The sequence below is a fragment of the Alosa pseudoharengus genome, unplaced genomic scaffold (genome assembly GCF_046254945.1).
Source record: "Alosa pseudoharengus isolate Yale_2024_CS ecotype anadromous, Long Island Sound unplaced genomic scaffold, YU_APseudo_1.1 YU_APseudo_1.1_scf_17, whole genome shotgun sequence".
NCBI lineage: Eukaryota > Metazoa > Chordata > Actinopteri > Clupeiformes > Clupeidae > Alosa > Alosa pseudoharengus.
In genome coordinates, this window is record NW_027468640.1 from 35,229,183 (window position 1) to 35,250,482 (window position 21,300).

A 21,300-nucleotide genomic window follows, 5' to 3' on the forward strand; every position below is an offset into this window, starting at 1 on the left:
CCTCATAACATCTATATTGTGCTTTTATCTGATATATGCAAGTGTTTTGATATGAAATAAACATGATTTGCATGACATCACCCTGCTGGTCAGTTTTGACCTACGCGACAGCCCTGCAAAGTACCATCCACACAGCCATTCGGCTGCATTTTCTGACAGTTTTGGATGCACAAAAGTTCATGGATCAAACCAAGCACCTATAACATCTATATTGTGCTTTTATCTGATATATGCAAGTGTTTTGATATGAAATAAACATGATTTGCATGACATCACCCTGCTGGTCAGTTTTGACCTACGCGGCAGCCCTGCAAGGTACCATCCACACAGCCATTCAGCTGCATTTTCTGACAGTTTTGGATGCACACCAAGTTGGGTTGATGATGCCATCCCAAACCCTCAAAAGCTTCCTCTGCCTTTAAGCCCATGTGAAATGTTTTTTGCCAAAGTTGAAACTATTGCTTTACGTTCTCATCATGTCATGCTCATCCAAATGTAGGCTATGCATGGTCATATTTTGCCCAGTTGAGGAAAAATAAAAATATTCAGAGGGTGAAATAAAATAGCATATGTTGTTCATCCGGATGCAGGGAAGCATCTCCAAGAATTTTTAATGCCCCAGGTACCCCGGTTACCTCAGTAGTGCCCCTCAAAGGTGTAAAAATGTAATATTGTGAGTTGCCAGAATTGTGGAACCACTGGTCAGATTTGTCTGAAATTTGGTATGCTTATTACTTAAGATATGTATTATAAATAATGTTTCTGTCATTTGTGTATCTCATGTGCAAAAATGGGAAAATTACATTTATTTTAACATATTACAAATGTTGCAAGCTTTTGACTTTATAGTCAAGCAGGTGATACATCTTAATAATTCAAGCATGTTTCTCATGTTATGTATAAAAATATTTTTGTAATTTTGAAATTATAGCTATTTCTGTAATTAGACTACGTGCCCCATGACGTGTAGCGTTCATTTCAACGCTGCTTTATAACAATGGCGCCGAATTTGTAGTTCATTAAAACGGTTTTGTATTAAAACATAAACAAAATATTGTTAGGATGCAAAACACTGGCACAGACGACTTTTGCTGGGTATAATATGTATAGAAATAGTTAAAGCAAGTTGGTACATGACTCACGACATTGGCATTCAATGAAAATAAGTATAATTCCACAAAATATCGAAAAACGTGTACTTCTGACCCTTGTTGCTAGGCAACGCCCCGTAGGCCTACCTGCTTGGCTGAAGAATAAGGAGGCTCGTTATCCTAATCTTTGCTGTTCAAAGCAACATAAATAGATAACAATATAACACTTAAATTGAACAGGTAACAAATGAAGATGTTGGTCAGACTGTAATTAGGACAATAGCAATAGGCTAGGCAATAGGCTAATAAACAAATGCCCATTCAATCAATGATAAATAACAAGTTATAGTGCTTTACTGCTTAATGGACTAAGTGCATGTTGAACAAATGTGCCTTTAGACGCCTTTTAAAAACACTGTAAACTATCACAGGAACAGAGAGCAGTGTGCAACGTATTGCACCCACATGGAACCACTGAGGAAGTCTTGAATTTAGCGTTCATGAGAGTAGGCCTAGTCGACAGAACAAATGGTAATCAGAAGACAGCATGGCGGTTGGGGAAGTACATCTTGATCATTGAATTGAAATAACAAGGAGCAGATCCAGTCAGTGTCCCATAGGCCAAAGTGAGAGATTTAAATGTAAAATGTAATGCTGGCTACTAGGCTACAGGGGGAGTATAGGAGAATAAGCCTAGGAGTGGATATGCATGTCCAATATCCATACCCCATGCATCTTCCTCCTTGCTTGAATGCCATGAACATGTAAAGCCCAAATTCTTTTGCCCGGCTCCTATTTGCAGATTTCTCATCTGCCTTTAACACCATTCAACCTCACATGCTGGCTAAAAAACGTATGGACTATTTCAACCTGGATCATCAGCTAATTCTGTGGATTACAGACTTTCTGACCCAAAGAACACAGACGGTGCTGGTCAACAAGAGGTTCTCTGACATCAGATACACGTCCACTGGCTCACCCCAAGGTTGTGTCCTCTCACCACTACTTTTCATCTTGTACACAGATGACTGTAGAAGCCGCCATGCTGATCGTCACCTAGTGAAGTTTGCTGACGATACTGTTCTCCTTTCCCTGCTACATGGTTCTGTCCAAGATCACGGGCCTGTCCTCAGTGAGTTTGTGGAATGGTGTGATAGCTCATTTTTGGAGCTAAATGTTACAAAGACCAAGGAGATGTTTATTGACTTCACTATGCGTGGAGGGAGCAGGACTGCAACTACAATCCATGGGGAACCAGTGGAAGTTGTACATGAATACAAATATCTGGGCACTATCATTGATGACAAACTGCGTTTTGACTCTAATACAGAGGTGAGTATGAAAAAATGTCAACAGAGGCAGTATTTCTTGAGGAAGCTTTACTCCTTTGGAGTGAACAGGAAGATTCTTAGCATTTTTTACACTTCTTTATTGAAAGTATACTGACCTTTTCATCCATGTGCTGGTTTCACTCCCTCTCAGTCAAAAATAAGAAACACCTCCAGAGCATTGTGAACACATGTTCTAAAATCATTGGCCACCCTCTTCAGTCTCTGACATCACTGCACGACAAGGCAACATTAAGGAAAGCCTACTGCATCCTAGAAGACTCTACCCATGTCCTACACAGGGTTTTTGAATGGCTGCCCTCTGGCAGGCGTCTGCGCTGTCCTCTGGCTAGGACTAACAGGAGGAAGGCCACCTTTACTTTTGAGGCTATTCGCCTTTTGAACTTGAATCCAAGCCCCCTCCAATTCCATCTCCTGGGACTACCCCCCCCCCCCCCTACACTCCTGTCTGTCCTATTCTTTCTTTGTCTGTCCTGTCTTATATGTTGTGTTATGTCTTATATGTTGTGTTATGTCTTATATGTCACTATGACTGCATAGAAAAATTGCCCCTCGGGGATAAATAAAGTTTTTTGAATTGAAATTGAATTGAATTGCTGGAACAGTTGGCTACATATAATGTATTTTCACTGTAGGCCTATTAAGACACATTATCTATGTATCTATCTAATTTTAATTATGGTAGCCATAGTACATGTGAGATTACAACAATAATAATGACTGTAGTAATACAAACTAAAATGACTAATGAGTAAATGAATGAATGCCTTTATTGTTATTGCATTGGGTGTTTGTGGTGCTGATGGTGTTTGTGCTGCTGTTGGTGCTGCTCCTGCCACTGACACAGCTGCAGCTGCAGCTGGTACTGCTACTGTTGCTGGTGGTGCCTCAACAAACTGCTGCACATTCTCTGACTAAGGGAAAAGCGCATCGTTGTTAGATATGTATGTACAAATGTCTTTAAACACAATGGTTGCACTTGAAATCATTCATCCTTCTCTTTTTAAGTATTTTCTGTGTTTTTAAGGAATGAAGCAAAACTACAGCAATTTAGACAGCTTGATACAATTGTACATATATACCTGGAGATTGAAATCTGCATTAAAGGCTGGAAGTGGTGATGCTGCTGCTGGTGCCCAGCGCCCTTGCATCATGGGGGTGGGTGGGGGGTCGTTGCTGGTGCTGGTGATGGGGGTGATGGTGGTGCCTCAACAGATTGCTGCAGCTCAACAGATTAAAGGAAAAGCGCATTATTGTTAGATATGTATGTACAAATCTGTTTTAGTCTGTAAAACACACTGGTATGCAAAAGGTTTTAGACAGGTTCATACAATTGTATATATACCTGGAGATTGTAATACAATATATTGTATGAGTGTACCACCTGCCTCAGCTTTTCAGCAGTGAAAGCTTTACGCCCTTCACCTTTTCCTTTAAAAAATGCATCAAAGTGTATCAAAATGACCATAGTGAGAAACAAAGTTAAAGTCAAATCATGTTGCAACAGCTGTGTGCATGCAGTCGAAACAGTAATAGCTGGTTATTCAATATTAACGTACCGTCACTGGCTGAGGCAAAGGGCAACTCCTCAGGCCACCAAGGCGGCCTGTGTTGTGGCAGATATTCAGGCCGAGACAAACCCTGACTCAGTGCTGAGATAGAAGGGTGTTAAAGTGTAATCAGATTCAGTAGTCTGCATCATTTTGATCTTTAAATAAGGAAATTGAAAACATAGAATGCCAGTCATACCATGTTCTTTTATCAGACGGCCAATTGCCATCCGGCAATGTGTGCCACTGATATCAGGGTCAACGTACGGCCTCTCACCCCCCAAAGCATCTGTAAGACAGTACGCTCAGTGTCATTAAAAACAAATGTTAAGGTTCCTTTTCTGAACTTCAAGAAAGGATTGACACAAAAACAAACCTTAACACCACTTTCATTTATACATACCACTTGACACACCCCTATTAGTGTATATATAGAGTATATATGTTCAGCAGCTCAGCCTTCCTGTCATTGGTCCAAAAGGCCTCAAGATACTTTGGCCCTAAATGAACCGTAATCTAGGGTTAACCCCCCCCCCCCCCCTTAAAATCCATTATCAATTAGGTTTGTGTTGCCATGTCAATATAATTTGTATCAAAACTCAGGGCCAGATTGTGACCATACTAAAATAATTGTTCTTCCATTGAATGTCATCTTCGATAGATCTAATCTAGAGGCGATTGCTCTAAGACTAAAGGGGAAGCGCAGCCTCCTCTAAAATATCACGGGATATCGCATCAAATAACACTATTACATTAGCTTCTAGCCTACTATATTCCAACTAGAACATGCTGAAAAATTTTTCATCTTCATGGCTAGTTTGTTCAGCAGTAGGGTTTTGCCGGTCATTTATCGTGATTTCGCACCCGTAAAAAAATTATACTTTACCTCTCTTTTAAAAGCAGCCTCCCTCCCTTTCTTTCTTCACTGTACCCAATATTAGCGGGTGCACATCTTTACCGTCTAGCTCTCCAAAGTCACCAACTTTAACATTACAGCTACACTGTCAGGCTAAAAAATACCCTGCCACTGATTGAACTCCACGAGGCCCGGCTGGCCCTCCTTCTCTTTTGCACCACCGTCCTCTGTCCCTTCAAACCTTTAATTATGAAGAAAATGATTTAACATTTAACATGAATTGAGACATGTCCCACTGTATATATTCTGAAAGCCTGACCTACTTTCCTGCAGACTTTTGCATATCATACGATCGATCAGTTGTAGGTGTGATTTAACATACAATAGGACATGTCCCACTTTCCTGCAAACTTTGGAGGACATAAATCTATACATGGCTCTATTTTGCATATTGGCGAACGAGGTACACATATGATACGTTTTGAGCTCCAACTCAAAGGCAAAGCAGTTTCAGCCATGCAAACCATATCCATAACCATACCTACCATAACCGTACCTACCGTAGATAGCCTAAATTATATATTTTTTGAACGCCTGTAGTGTGGAGATGTGATTTAAGCTATAATAAGTTATATTCCTCCCTTCTGTGTGATTAATAAAACCATATGCCAGGATGAGATCACTGTTCAGAGTGACGTGACGAGTGCAGGTAGTTTTTAGTGCTTAATAAAACCATATGCCAGAATGAGATTAAGCAAACATAAGGGTGGAATATACTGTAGGTTAGACATGTCTCACCTTGATGAGGCAAAGGAGCAGCACTGCATACGAGAGATCCCTCTTGAACTTCTGCAGGATGTAAAGGTAAAACTGTTAGAAAATATATGCTGGTGGTGTTGCTAGGGTAGATATGGTGGTTGCTATGCAAAATAACATGGTTGCTATGGTGGTTGTTAGGGTAGGCATGTTGGTTGCTATGGTGGTTGCTAGCTTGACATTATTCAAGTGGTTGCTAGGGTAATTAAGATGGTTGCTAGGATGTTGCTAGGGTAATTAAGGTGGTTGCTTGGGTGTTGCTAGGGTACATATGGTGGTTGCAATACCAAATAACAAAGCAGTGGAATTGCTAACGTTTAGCCATTTTTACATTTTTAGCCAAAAAACTCACTTATGTTGATCCGATAAGTATGAAATCAGAATATGTTGAACAACGGGACATCACAAACAAGCCAGGCTCAGTTTGGAGTCGGTGGATTATTCCCGGAAGGAGATAAACGGTTCGAAACGTACACGATTTACCTCTTCTGGCACGGTAACGCTAGGTGGTAGAGGGATGGGACCAAGAGGCACGGCACAGCCTTGAGGCCCCTGACAACTGCTCCAAAGGTGGGATCTCTGAGACACCCACAAAAAAAACTGTGAAGGAAAAACATAAAAAAAGTTGACCACTCCCATTTCAGAGGTGGAGTTTTGGGTGGTAGCATGGAGCTACGAGGCTGAAATTCAAGTCAGACCTTCTGCACATGACCCGCATGGAGTGTGCAAAGTTTCATCCCTCTAGCTGTAACGCAAAGCATTGTGTCTGCAAAAAATTATTTTTTGACTATTTAAAGGAACACGCCACCCAAAATCAGTAGTAATATATGTTCTTACCTTAACTTTCACGAGTTGAGTCATACCTCTCCCGCGCCGGTAGGTGCACTCAAACGCTCTGTCGCGCGGCACGAATGTGTTAGCATGTTGCTATGCTAGCGGGCTCTGCCGTGGCCGTAGAGAGAGGAACATAGCAGTAATCAAACACCTCCACATTTTCCCTACTTAAATACAGTTGCACGAGTAGTTGATAAAAATGTGTACGTCACACAACATGAAACGTGGCGATTTTCCAAGCGAATAAACAGGAGAACTACAATGTGTGGCGCAATAGCACTTGGGAGTACTTCGACCTAGCGTGGTAATATTATTAACACCTAATTGTAGATCCTATCCACCACAGAGTTTAGAATCCATGCTGGATCGACCCTCAGCCTCTCCCTCCCCTCTGAGCGAGAGAGAGGCACACACACTAGAGATGCGCTGATGGGCTATTATTTCAACCATAACTGCATAGCAAAACTTATCATCCATCAGCACCAAAGTTTGTTGACCAATTTTCAAAACCGCACCCGCCCACCATCCGTTGTTTTAATGTAGGCTAGCCTATATGGGTGATGTAGCGCTGCTGACGTGAGGCTAGAAAGCCCTTGCCTGTTCTAGAAAGACTGATCTAATGCAACAAACTTTGGTGCTGATGGATGATAAGTTTTGCAATGCAGTTATGGTTGAAATAATAGCCCATCAGCGCATCTCTAGTGTGTGTGCCTCTCTCTCGCTCAGAGGAGAGGGAGAGGCTGAGGGTCGATCCAGCATGGATTCTAAACTCTGTGGTGGATAGGATCTACAATTAGGTGTTAATAATATTAATAATGTGGAGGTGTTTGATTACTGCTATGTTCCTCTCTCTACGGCCACGGCAGAGCCCGCTAGCATAGCAACATGCTAACACATTCGCGCCGCACGACAGAGCGTTTGAGTGCACTTACCGGCGCGGGAGAGGTATGACTCAACTCGTGAAAGTTAAGGTAAGAACATATATTACTACTGATTTTGGGTGGCGTGTTCCTTTAACATGAAGCCATTTTTCAATTTTTAGCCAAAAAACACACATATGTTGGTCAGGTCAGTAATGGCATTGCTATGGTGGTTACTATGGTCATATTATGGTGGTTGCTAGGTTGTTGCTAGGGTAATTTGAATGGTTGCTATGGTGTTGCTAGGGTAGATATGGTGGTTGCTATGCAAAATAACATGGTTGCTATGGTGGTTGTTAGGGTAAGCATGTTGGTTGCTATTGTGGTTGCTAGCTTGACATTATTCAAGTGGTTGCTAGGGTAATTAAGATGGTTGCTAGGGTGTTGCTAGGGTAATTAAGGTGGTTGCTTGGGTGTTTCTAGGGTACATATGGTGGTTGCTATGCAAAATAACAAAGAAGTGGAATTGCTAACGTTCAGCCATTTTTACATTTTTAGCCAAAAAAAAACTCACTTATGTTGGTCCGATAAGTATGAAATCAGAATATGTTTAACAACGGGACATCACAAACAAGCCAGGCTCAGTTTGGAGTCGGTGGATTATTCCCGTTAGGAGATAAACGGTTCGAAACGTACAAGGTTTACCTCTTCTGGCACGGTAACGCTAGGTGCTAGAGGGATGGGACCAAGAGGCACGGCACAGCCTTGAGGCCCCTGACAACTGCTCCAAAGGTGGGATCTCTGAGACACCCACAAAAAAAACTGTGAAGGAAAAACATAAAAAAAGTTGACCACTCCCATTTCAGAGGTGTTTTGGGTGGTAGCATGGAGCTACGAGGCTGAAATTCAAGTCAGACCTTCTGCACATGACCCGCATGGAGTGTGCAAAGTTTCATCCCTCTAGCTGTAACGCAAAGCATTGTGTCTGCAAAAAAATATTTTTTGACTATTTAACATTAAGCCATTTTTCAATTTTTAGCCAAAAAACACACATATGTTGGTCAGGTCAGTAATGGCATTGCTATGGTGGTTACTATGGTCATATTATGGTGGTTGCTAGGTTGTTGCTAGGGTAATTTGAATGGTTGCTATGGTGTTGCTAGGGTAGATATGGTGGTTGCTATGCAAAATAACATGGTTGCTATGGTGGTTGTTAGGGTAAGCATCTTGGTTGCTATAGTGGTTGCTAGCTTGACATTATTCAAGCGGTTCCTATGGTAATTAAGATGGTTGCTAGGGTGTTGCTAGGGTAATTAAGGTGGTTGCTTCGGTGTTGCTAGGGTACATATGGTGGTTGCTATGCAAAATAACAAAGCAGTGGAATTGCTAACGTTTAGCCATTTTTACATTTTTAGCCAAAAAAACTCACTTTTGTTGGTCTGATAAGTATGAAATCAGAATATGTTGAACAACGGGACATCACAAACAAGCCAGGCTCAGTTTGGAGTCGGTGGATTATTCCCGGAAGGAGATAAACTGTTCGAAACGTACAAGGTTTCTCTCTTCTGGCGCGGTAACGCTAGGTGCTAGAGGGATGGGACCAAGACGAACGGCACCGCCTTGAGGCCCCTGACAACTGCTCCAAAAATGGGATCTCTGAGACACTAACAAAAAAAACTGTGAAGGAAAAACTTTAAAAAAGTTGACCACTCCCACTTCAGAGGTGGAGTTTTGGGTGGTAGCATGGAGCTACGAACTGAAATTCAAGTCAGACCTTCTGCACATGACCCACATGGAGTGTGCAAAGTTTCATCCCTCTAGCTGTAACGCAAAGCATTGTGTCTGCAAAAAAATTATTTTTCTATTTTGTATATTGGCGAATGAATGGGGCATTTGATGTTTTGAGCTCCAACACAAAGGCAAAGCAGTTGCAGCCATGAAAACTATGTATTTTCTGAATATGATGTACCATAGTAAATAGGAAGGTGTGACATGTCTTAATTCATATTAATTGACATCTACAGGATAGGTGTAACAGCGTTGATTCCTCTGAGAGAGTGCGTGTGTGTGAGTGAGTGAGTGAGTGAGTGAGTGTGTGTGTGTGTCTAATACTGTACATACCGATTGGCTCTGTATTCTCAAGTCCATGCAGGTCCTTCCCAGTTGAAAATGAAGAGGCCACATTATCTGAAGGAGATCAATAGGAACCTTGCTTTAAATCCCCATCCAAGAGCAATTATGCCTACAGTTAGTGTTCTTTTTTCAAAAACAGTCAACAACAACCATCAGCCCACCAAAACAACACACAACAACAATTGCACACACAACAACACATACACCACAGAACAACAACAACAACAACAACAACAGACAGCCACAGCAGGACAACACAAGCGGAACATAACATAATTCTGTGATGTTGTAATACCTCTATAATATTCTAGACGCTATAGTATTTCTATAGTAGTCTTATATATTAATTCTAAGACTGATTTCTGAACACTGGACACTCAGGTTAAAATAATATATACTACTGAACACTCCAGATTAAATCATATGTACTATACCCTTCCTTACATTGCTAACCTCTTCCAACTTACAATCACTGCCAGAGTCGAATGTCCGAAGAATGCCGAGCAATACATTTTGAGAGAAAGAAAATAAAAAATATGAATGTGTTCAATGCAAATGCAAGATGGACATACCAAGGACCACTGGTCAAATTATGTGGGATAGGGATTTGGGGTGGAAAGGAAAACACATCAGAACAGCTTCTTTCTGAAAGGGGAAGAATATTTTTTTCAATAATTCATTCATTTATTTATCTGACCACTGGGCCACAGGAAATCATCATGTGTTCACTAATACATGGATTGCCCTGTAAACAAGACAATTCTTTGGTGCCATGTTATTTTTGTTTCCCCATAACAGCTGGGCATCTCAACAGCTATAACCACAAACTCATGACTAGATGGCTACCTCAGTGCAGTATTGTATCGGCCAGTTGATTTATTTGAAGAAAATATTGTAGTAATACTGCAATATTGTTATAATATCCATCTCTTCTAAGGTACTGCAACAGAGAATGATAAGATTCAACGTTTGTTTTGAACTGTCCATTTTGATGAAGTTTGCCTATTGCCATTGCCAGCGCTAGCTTATTAGCTTTTTCATTGCGTGCATGTAACATCGATGTGTATAGAATGATCCATTCCATCATTGAAAATGTTTCGTTTTCTTATCAAAGTACACTAGAAAAGAAAATGGAAACATTACCCAATAGCCAACTATCAAGGTGAACAGTAAGTTATATTGACATTAAACGGGACATTGCTTACTTACATCACCGGCGGCATGGTAAGACACGGGGCAGGCAGACTGCTGCCAGCTGTTGTCTTAAAACCTAGGCCTATTGACGTGATCCTTGTTTTCTTATACTTGCAAAACTTGGAAGCGAACAAGGCAGAACAGGAGTTTAACTGACCACGAAAAAAGACATACTTTTGTACCAATTTACCAAGGCTGACCACAACATCCATCCCTATGCATCCATCTGGGCTGCGGCAGCCGAGGAGTGAACAATTATGTCGCAAACTAATGACATCAATATAGGACGTGATGGAAAATTTCTCCGATTTGAACTGGACTTTCGCCACTTTTTTAAAAAAGTATGTCCGAGAACTTTATAGCAGTCACCTTCCAAACAGTCCACAAATCTCAAACAAACTACTAAATATATCGCGGATGTTTAACAAGGCTCAAATTAAAATATTACAGCTTTACCAGGCTATTATTATTAAAATTAGGCTCGCTCGTAGCCTATTAAAGGCACGCTCGCTTATACCAATTAAAAAAACAAAACACTATCGCCAATAAATATTAAATATCCTACAGATGTGCGTGATAGGTCATGTTATCCAACTAAAATAGGGTAGCAGTTTAAACACACATTTTGAAACAGAAACAATAGCAAACACGAGCAAATGAAAGGATTTAAGCTAGCCTACTGTAGCCTACCTGTGAAAACCATTGCAAGCTCGAGGAAGCCTATTTCAGGCTATCGCGCATGTGCGAATTATTGACAATTGCGTACATTACTGTACGCATTGGCGTGCACAGGTTTGCGTCCGGAATCATACGCATGGCGAGTGTGATCGGGTTGCTCACCCAGACTGTCTTTTCCCTCCCAGGGGGTGACCTTGCCTCGGATGCCCCAGCCTCGATCACTCTTCCCTGGGCTGGAGATAGTGGCAGTGCCCCTGTGCTGCGAAGGCTGAAGCAGAACCGGGAGAAGAGGAACTCGCGAATCCGAGCCTCTCAGTGCATCTGGGAGGATGTAAATGTTTAGGGTCCATGAAGTTTGTTGACCAATGAGCTTTTTGTGTTGCTGTGGTTTCTCTGTAAGCAATCTAGGGTCAGTGGGCGTCAGAGAGAGACAACAGGTCTAAAGATGTAAAAACTGCAATGTTTAAATCTGTAGAATATTAGAATATAAAACACTTTTGTCCTGTGTCAATATGCACAGAGAAGTACAGAGAAGAGAGAGAGTGGGAGAGAGGGAGAGAGAGAGAGGTGAAAGTTCTTTGCATTCTTTATATAAAAGACTCATTTACATCAGTTCAGCAGTTATCCGTTCTGTATTAACCATGCATATCTTTGTTCACAAAGTTTGCATTTGTAATAAAATTGTAATATCATGCCCTGATGTTTGCTGACATTTAAAGGAAGTGGAAACACTCATCTTCACAAGTTGTACTTAGGCAACATATAGCCTAAGGAATAGACATCTTTGCAGACATTTTGCAGTTATTTTCATGTCAAAAAGAACCCATTTGTTTTCTGTTCGTCCCATTAAAGGTGCTCTAAGTGATGCCACATTTTTAAGGCTAAAACATGTTATGCCACTTACTGCAAACATCACCTAACCAACCGCTAGCTGTCTGTGTCCTGAATATACTGTAAAAAAACACGATCTCTGTGGACAGCCCAGGCTCCAAAAACGGCAACAAAAACAACCTGGGCAAGCCCATAAAAACATAACAAACTGTTCCAGCAAATCATAGACGAGGTGCGCGTTTAGGAGAGTTTCAATTGCACGGGAGCAGCACGGGAAGGAGGAGGAGGAAGTAGCGAGCTAGCTTTCTGTTTTGTTTGAAAGTCAACAGAAATTACGTTACCCAGCATACCCAGGACAAAATGTCATTCGACAAATGGTATCCTCTCGGAGAGTGAGAGAGTTGGAACTGACTGAAGGTAGCTGGGTAGAAGGGTCTTAAGAGGGGGCTGAGAGGGAAGCTGTAATAGTGCTAATCTTGTCAACAAAGAAATGTAGGAATTTATCACATGTATCTGAGGAAATATCAAGACTGCTAGATTGAGGGGTGTTTATAAGACCAACCTTTAATAAAATATCTGATACCACCTTGATTAAGACATAAATTCACAGTGTAATGACCATTCTCTAATTATTGTTTTTTTTTTTGTCAAGAAAGGTTTCTGGAAATTACTAACAAAACAGACTCCAATTACACTGGACATGACAAAGTGCAGTAGAAGCAATTTCATGGCCATTTTGGTTTTCCATCAATCTTTTCTCGCCACTCTAAGCTTTCAGACTACTGTGCCCATGGTTATATGGCTGTTTTAAAAGCCTTCCAGCCTGCTCTGCACATGGTATTTAAGCACATGCATGTACCTCTGCCATCACGATTTGTTAAAAGCTTTGGAAATTGAAGGGATGCTGCACTCTGCCATTGTTCTTTTATTTTTGCTACCTCCACCTTTCCTTTCCGCTTTCACCCAGCTGCCAGCAGTTGCAACCTGTTTCACCCTCCCAGCTATTTGAAGTGGTCTCTCATATGAAATCCTCCTCTTGCCACTCAGATGTTTTACCTTGACACCTGGAAGTCTTTAACATCATTTGCCCTGTTGTTTTGGCCATTATTAATAGCTCCTTATCTACTGCAGTGGTCCCCTCTAGTTTTAAGCATGCAATTGTCCAACCTCTACTAAAGAAGCCCAGTCTTGATTACAGCGACCTGACAAACTATAGGCCTATATCCAAATTACCTTTTTGTTTCAAAGATCCTGGAAAACATTCTCTCAGGTTACCTCTTATTTGAATGCTTTCAATATCTATACATTTCAGTCTGGTGTTAGATCACTTAGTTAGCACTGAATCTGCACAATGATATCCTTTGCTCAGTAGATAATGGCGCTTGTGCCCTCTTAGCACTTATTGACCTTAGTGCAGCTTTTGACATCATTGACCATAGCATCCTTTTAAAACGTCTGGAGGTTGAAGTTGGTCTGCAAGGGGTGGTGTTGAAATGGTCCACATAATATCTGAATGATAGAACATTCTCTGTAAGATTAGGCATTAGGCTCTGGAAGATTTTAGGCCGGCTGCTATTGTCCCTATGCTCCCTCTTGGCTCCATCTTTCACAAACACAACATTTACAGTTTTTCTTGATCATTTTGATGCTTGTGTCAGCTCTGACATCACATTCTCAAAACAGTTAACACCCATGTCTGCACAAAAGCACTCTGGCCAAAATAACACATTTTGCTTGCAAAAGGCTGTTACTCTCTTAAAACACTTAAAACATGCAGCAAAAGCTAATTTTGCCTTCAAACAACACACCCTGATATATTTTGCTATATCATTTATATATTTTCAACATTTGATATGTTGTCCGTGTCCTTTTGGTAACTAAATAAGAGTTTTACGAGATTTGCAGATTATTACATTCTGTTTTCATTCGCCTTTTACACAACTTTTTCTGGTTTGGGGTTGTATGTCATACCAACTATACCTTATTTTAATAGTGTGGTTCAACAGACATGACAGAATTAGAGGTCAGTGGACGATTGGAGTCAGATGCCAGTCCAGTTCATGAGTTTATAGGCCATCCACTTTTTTTCTTCTGTAGCCAAGACCTTGCAGCCCATTGTTTTGCTTCTTGCATCTATACATTTCATTAATTCATTTAATAAAGATGTTATGCTACTGTATATTAGATCCATATTTATGTCAGTGACAGTGAGCAAGAGGAAGTGACAACATCGGTCAAAATCAGATGATGTAGGCCTAGTCTAGGCCCATAGTGCTACTACTATCGCCCAAGTTTTAACATCTGGCAGAGAGAACAAAGTGAATATGTGAGACTTGAAAAGCATAATAATATCTGCATTTGTTGTGGTAAAACTGTGGCACTGTGGCTCTGCAGACAGACCATTCTCTGCATTAGTTCCAGTCCAAGCTACCTCCAAGCTGAGGAGGCGCTGTTTCGCAGGAGTTCAACCTAATGCCCTCTTGCTGCCGTCTCCTCAACGTCTGGAGGAGCAAGGGGAGGAACTTTGACCAGTTCATAGCAAAATAGCGTTTAGCACGTTTACATTTTTGTATTTTTTCATAATTGGTTGGTTTATTTCATATGAAAAGAGATGTGGTTTGTTTATTTATTAAGCTGGCTGTCGTTGGTGATACAAATATCATTTGTTACCCTTGCAATTGGTGAGTTTCGGTCCTCTGGAGTGGTTCGCCGGCTAGCGTGCTATCTCGCTAACATGGCATCATTCCCTCCTGTTTCATCTCTTAACTGCCTAGCTAATGATATCTTGCTGTCTTTTAAAGTCATTTTTTGAATCGATCATGGGTCTGCATCTACAGTTAGCTTTATTAAAGTGGTTGGCATAAACCATGTCTAACTCTAACAGCTTTTGCTGCTCTCATGAGCTCGCCAAGTTGTAGACCGCACTAGCGACTTGCTAATCAACTAGCAATAATTTGTTGTGCATTCTAAGCAGTACTGATACTAGATGCTAGCCTAAAAGCGTGAAGCTAATGCTTAGTGTGAGTTGGCCAAGTTTGTTGATTGGTTGTTAACTAACTAGTTATTTGAAGTCAAACAACGTGAATTGTTTAACAGCGATTATTCATGGTTGGCTAGTATAGACATTTAAAATGTTGCAATGCATTTTGTTGATAAGCTAACGCTAGCCAACTATCTTGGTTGCAAACCGTGCAGCTGCAACCAGTTTGACAGGTAACTAGCTATAGCTAACGTTAACATTGTAGGCTTACGTGGACATTTGAAAAGGGCTAGCGTTACTGCGTTACTACCTACTACCTAACTACCTCCTTATGGTCAGTAACCTAACATACAGATTACATAAGATTGTTATAGCGTCTACTAATTGGCTACACCTACGGAGAAAGTGTCGTTATGATTTGCATGGTAAATGTATAATACCAATACTGTGACTGTCAGCTCTTCTGGTTTTTCACAACTGGGATGGACGTGTGTGGCAACTTTCATAGGAATGTCTTCAGAAAGCAGTTCCACTGTCCACGTTGGCAATGTTTATCACCGGTCACGTTCAGGTTAAATCAGGTCGTTTACCTGCCTATCACATGACATAACCACTGCTTTGAGCTGACAGTCTTATCTACGTATTTATGTGGCAGTTGGGCTTTATGAATCCGCTGGATACTTTACTGGGGGAACACCATAATTAGTCCGAATAAGATGTCATGGTTAATCGTTACTATTAATTAAAATTATCGTAAGGCACTTTAGAAAAAAACATTCCGCTTGTAGAGCAGGTTGTCACTTCACAAGGCATTTGGTACAGGCTTACATTACACAGGGCATCCACAGATGCTAGTGTGCGTCAGTTCACTCAGTGGATTACTGGAATTGTCAAAGACGCATGTTTCGGGGCTTTCTTCTTCGGTTGAGCATTGCCATGTCACCTCCTGTTTAGTCGGGAAAGTTTCCAAACTGAACGTCTGGTCGCAGTTCAAAAGTGCAGTGTCCCTTTTACCTGCTCCCTCCTCAGCCCTATCGCAGCAGATCGCTCGTGGAGTGCCTTCGCGTGACGAGGACAGGGCTCTCTAGCGTGCAGGCGCACTGTCACCCACCTTTCTGATGTGAAATGTTTTGACTTATATGTAAGAGCGCTTGAAGTCAACTCCGCGGGGAGACTGAACGACTGTTCTCCTCATGTGGATTGGGGTGTGTGTGGGTGCGCGCACGCACAGCTGCCACATTTTACATTTTACTTTTTCATTCGTGTTTGCCTAGCCAGTGCCTATGCCACTATCTTTGCTTGCTAGTGAGTAGGCTGTAACTAACCTAATTATCGCATACTGTGTTTCCTTAACATTTGGCTGATTTCTTTGTGTTTCCTTTCCAGCTGCGGGTCTTTATTACCTGGCAGAATTAATAGAGGAATATACAGTGGCCACCAGTCGGATTATAAAGTACATGATCCTGGTGGGTATTACCAGCAGAACACAGGACATTTCTCACAGTGTGTCACAATGAAGCTTTAAGGTGATGGTAGATGGGGCCATTTTTTGAGCAATGTTGCTGGGCAACCACAAAACCAGCTCTGTGTGTTCTGATTGGATAATTATGAGAATGGGCTCAATGATGATTAAGGTTCTTCAGAAAAAAATGTCCAATATGGAAGGGAACATGCCCGAATAACAATATACAGGAACATTGCCCAATAACACTTCAAAACATTGCCTTGTCATCAACACTGTCTGAATGCCGTAGCATTTTTTGGGCGCTCTACATTTATCAGCCAGCTTGGGCTTGGTCTCTTTTTTCCTTTGGGAAAATGCTTGATTGCTAATTGACTTAGTGATGTCACTTGAGTGGACGTAAATTCAGATTGTCACATGTAGGTCTGTTACAAAAGACAATATCTACCCAATGTGTCCATAAACATTAGGCTTTTCTTTGTTCTGTTCCTGGTTGGTGTGCATGCATTATAATAGTATGTACAAAGGTTCTGGTTCTACACAAGAACAAGGTTTATGTTGAACCGGAAAACTTATCTAATCACATCCGCTTATCAAATGATAACATTGATTCTGACACATAGACAGTAGTACAGATACAATAAATACGCGTATATAGATGTGTATGCTATACTTAAAACAGTGGTATCTGTTTGGACCAAGTTGGATGCTAAAATCAGTGTTGATGGTTGTAAAAAATAATTTTCATATGCTTTTGTTCAAAAGAATTACTGCAGACTATAAAAACGGAATTTAAAAAGCAGGTTGACCGTATTACCAGTTTGCCCATCGCTGAATGGCTGTCAGAATCAATGTTATTGCTCAACAAGCGAATGTGATTACAGCGCTTTACAGGTTTAGCAATTTGACATTCGGCATGAACCGCATTTTGGGTGCTTAAAGTGCAAACTTCCATAGGTCTCTTGGTGGTGGATTTATGTGTTAATACCTTTGGTGTGTGTGTGTGCGTCTGTGTGTGTGTTTTGTGTTTGTCTCCAGTTCTCCACAGGTGTACTAGTAGGGCTGTATGTGTTTGAGGGCTTCCCCATCTTTATGGTAGGGGTGGGGCTCTTCACCAACCTGGTGTATTTTGGCCTGCTGCAGACCTTCCCCTACATCCTGCTTAGCTCACCAAACTTCATCCTGTCCTGTGGTAAGTGCACGGACACACACATACACATCATTTACATGTTTTTTTTTTTTTTTTTACATTTTGCTTTTACACCAGTTTGTACAACGTAACCTCCCTCATAGAGTTCCATGAGTAACTATTAGCCTAGTTATCTAACCCAAACAGACACACCAGAGCCCAGGTGTTGAATTCAAACTGACAGTGCTCATTTGTGTTTGAAGTAATGCTACTGTATGTTTTAGCTCATTCAGGCTATTTTTTACGTTTTAAAGATCTAAAGATTCATCTAAAATCTGTCTTCCCCTCCTTCTCTTATAGTGCTGGTAGTCCTAAATCATTATTTAGCCTTCCAGTACTTTGCAGAGGAATACTACCCCTTCTCAGAGGTGAGCATGGCTGTGGTAGGCAACTCTATACACTCACTGTGCATTTAGTCTGATTGGTTGGCTGTATTGGCCACTGATTGGCTGACTAGCTGTCTTGGTGAAGATTGCTTGCCATGAAAGAGGGCGATGATTATCAATGGTGTAATAACGGTTGTGTTGATTAGTGCTTGGAGTGAGTTTCCCCTCATTGATTTGGTGGTGATTAAGTCAGGTTTGCTTGATGCTAAGTGGAGTAGAATGTGTTGGGAATTCAATCTAGAATGTTGCTGCTAATAATGTGGTTGAAAGTGTTTAGTTTGTATAGTTAGTGTGTTAATGAACAGCAATATGTATGGGTAAATTATGATGTTCCATTATATTAGGTATCATGTATAAGATATTGCGGAGTTGATATTGTTTAGGTATTGTGACTCATGGGGTTTATAATTGATTGCCAGCAGGTACATGCAGATGTCACTGGTCATTGTCTTTTATCTGTCTGGTTACTTGATGCTAATAGCTCCCATGCTGTGTGTTGTGCTGTGCAGGTACTGGCGTACTTTACCATCTGCCTGTGGGTGATCCCCTTCTCCTTCTTTGTTTCGTTATCGGCGGGGGAGAACGTGCTGCCCTCTACCATGCAGCAAGGAGGTCAGTGTCTGATGGGTTGGAGATCGGAAGGGATGGTGTATCTGGTGAAAGAACAGAAGGGTTTTATTTTCAAGAGAGCAAAAGTCATTGGATTATATTTCATCTTTAGTAACACATTGACATAACTCTTAGGCCTCAGGCCTGTTGTGATTGAGTTATTGTTATAGTCTGGGTGTCTATGTTGTACAATTTGAACACACACAAGTGATACTTTAGGAATGATCCAGTCTGCAGCACCCACAGAACAGAACGCATTTCTAAAGACATCCATTGACTCATTCATAATCCCAGCCTAATGATGGGCAATGGGCAGCGCTGACAAAGTCCTCTCAGTGCTGTGTGGTGAATTACCTGGACCAAACGTAAGTAGGGTTTTGGCAAGAGCACAGGGCAGTCTGGGGTTTCTTGTGCTGTTTTAATAATGCAGCTGTGCCTTGTGACCTCCTCATGAGCAGTCTTCCTTACCTCATCACAAACCTGGAGTCGTGCGTGTGTGTGCGTGTGTGTGCGTGTGTGTGCGTGTGTGTGCGTGTGTGTGTGTGTGCGTGCGTGTGTGTGCGTGTGTGTGTGTGTGTGTGCGTGTGTGTGCGTGTGCGTGTGTGTGTGTGTGTGTGAGCGAGAGAGAGAGAGTGTGTGTATGCTACTCTGTGGCTGCCTGGCTGCATTGTTGTGACAGGTCAGACCTGTCCCAGGTGACAGCACTCTGGAGCAAGGCAGCTTTATGTTGTTTTGAGGTTTAGGGAAGCAGCGTCGTTCAGGTCACGGAGCTAAAGTCTTACTGTGTTAGAGACCGTCATTTGACTGCTTTTTGAAGCATGTTTTTAATAACCAGTTGTGTTCCTTTGAGGTGAAGGCTTTCTGTTCTTAAGATCATACCTTTTTATAGATTTATTATCGTTGGGCATAGTGTTTGGTCCTAATGCTGGGGTTGCCATGGAGACACACAACCTTCCCTCACCCTTAACATCTGTGTCTCTCTCTCTCTCCCCAGATGATGTGGTATCCAACTATTTCACCAAGGGCAAGAGGGGCAAGCGCTCTGGAATCCTCCTCATCTTCTCTTTCATCAAAGAGGCTGTGTTGCCCAGCCGACAGAAGATGTACTGAACCCCTCTGAAGGGGCTGGTACCGTGTGTGTATGGTGCCTGGGTGTGTGTGTGTGTGTGTGTGTCTTTGTGTCTTTGTACAGGTAGGTGGAGGAATGGGGGGAGGTAGAGGTAGATCAAAGGGTAAGTTCTGCCAGCTGAGAGGCAAAGGCTCTCCCTACTCCCAGGGGCTAAACAGGGTAGACTGTGATGGACAGCGCCAAACATGAGGGGAGTGGAGGGGGGTGCGGGGTGTACGTGTGGAAGGGTCACGGGACTGGGTCAAGAGGTCACAAGGGCGTGGGGGAGTGAAGTCCCTGAAGAACAGTGCGTCCAGACAGACTCTTAGCACAATGCTGCCAATTGGCCATCTTCTGGACTCAATGCCGCGTGACGACTGCTGCCAAACTCGCTCATCAAGACGATGCCCACCCCCGTCCACACCTCGGCCAGGCGACACCTACAGTGGACACCCTCGCCCTCCAGCTACAACAAGACTCCATGTGTCACTTTTATATGGCTCGATTGTCGAAGTTTATGTGATTAATCAGAAATTGTATGTATGTGTGTATGTGTGTGTGTGTGAGAGAAAGAGATTGAGCGAGCGAGCGAGCGAGCAAACATGCATGAGAGAGACAGAATGTGTAGTTGTTGGAAGTCCTGTGTGTGAGTGTGAGTGTGAGTGTGAGTGTGAGTGTGAGTGTGAGTGTGAGTGTGAGTGTGAGTGTGTGTGTGTGTGTGTGTGTGTGTGTGTGAACAAGTGAGAGAGATTTTGAGTTTGTTTGGATGCAATGGTGTTTTGGTGTTAGAGAGTGTGTGTGTGAGAGAGAGTGAGTTTGAGACTACCTGTGTATGATTGTATCAATAAGATTCCTGTGTACAGCTTATCTGTCAGTCATCGAGGCCACATAGGCTACACTTTTGGTTGTGCTTATCATTTTTAAAACTGGCATAAGTAAAACAAAACATAACATGGGAATGATTCCTTTTTTCATTAATTTCTGGAAGCTTAGAGGTGATCCGCACTCCACGTTCATTGTTGTACGTGTCGCTATGGGATGGGGCCATTATGGTCACACATGCACAGTAGTGTCTTATTGAGAGGCACAGTAGTGTCTATGTGATCGGTTGGTAATAAATTGGGAGTTGAACCATACTAGACTCAAACTGCTCATTGGTCCTGACTGATAAATGAGCTTACTGACATAATTGTTATCAATGGGCAAATAAAATACCCCCCCCCCCCCAAAAAAAAACAAAAAAAAACACACACACACACACTAAACCCTAATGCTTTCAAATATGTCAAGTCAAGTCAACTTTATTTCTATAGCACATTTTAAAAACAACTGAGTTGAACCAAAGTGCTTACAAACAAACATAAAACAATGACA

At 41.8% G+C, this 21,300-nt stretch overlaps 2 protein-coding genes and 1 long non-coding RNA gene across 8 annotated transcripts in view; 2 read left to right on the forward strand and 1 right to left on the reverse strand.

Annotated features, from left to right (window-relative positions):
• The window catches only part of shtn2 (shootin 2), a 33,601-nt gene extending 21,545 nt beyond the window's left edge, over positions 1-12,056 (forward strand). The window contains exon 17 of the mRNA XM_076289396.1: positions 11,547-12,056. Coding sequence (XP_076145511.1) covers positions 11,547-11,704 — 158 coding nt within the window. The 3' untranslated portion in view covers positions 11,705-12,056. The remainder of the gene's footprint in view (positions 1-11,546) is intronic.
• LOC143127730 (uncharacterized) lies at positions 3,193-11,521 on the reverse strand. 6 transcript variants are annotated; one of them, XR_012987688.1, is made up of 9 exons: positions 11,374-11,521; positions 10,062-10,134; positions 9,478-9,543; positions 5,645-5,695; positions 4,190-4,279; positions 4,000-4,092; positions 3,786-3,871; positions 3,523-3,665; positions 3,193-3,354 (listed from the first exon to the last, which is right to left on the reverse strand). It is a non-coding gene; the product is annotated as an uncharacterized LOC143127730 (long non-coding RNA). The 6 variants fall into 6 exon arrangements; XR_012987691.1 differs by lacking the exon at positions 11,374-11,521 and adding an exon at positions 10,858-11,359; XR_012987686.1 differs by lacking the exon at positions 11,374-11,521 and adding an exon at positions 10,699-11,359.
• Positions 12,057-14,691: 2,635 nt separating the features above from the next.
• tex261 (testis expressed 261) lies at positions 14,692-21,062 on the forward strand. Its single transcript, XM_076289397.1, has 6 exons — positions 14,692-14,873; positions 16,559-16,638; positions 17,673-17,826; positions 18,124-18,191; positions 18,719-18,821; positions 19,813-21,062. Exons 1-6 carry the CDS (start codon positions 14,804-14,806, stop codon positions 19,926-19,928), a joined length of 591 nt encoding a protein of 196 aa, XP_076145512.1. The 5' UTR covers positions 14,692-14,803; the 3' UTR covers positions 19,929-21,062.
• Positions 21,063-21,300: the final 238 nt, after the last annotated feature.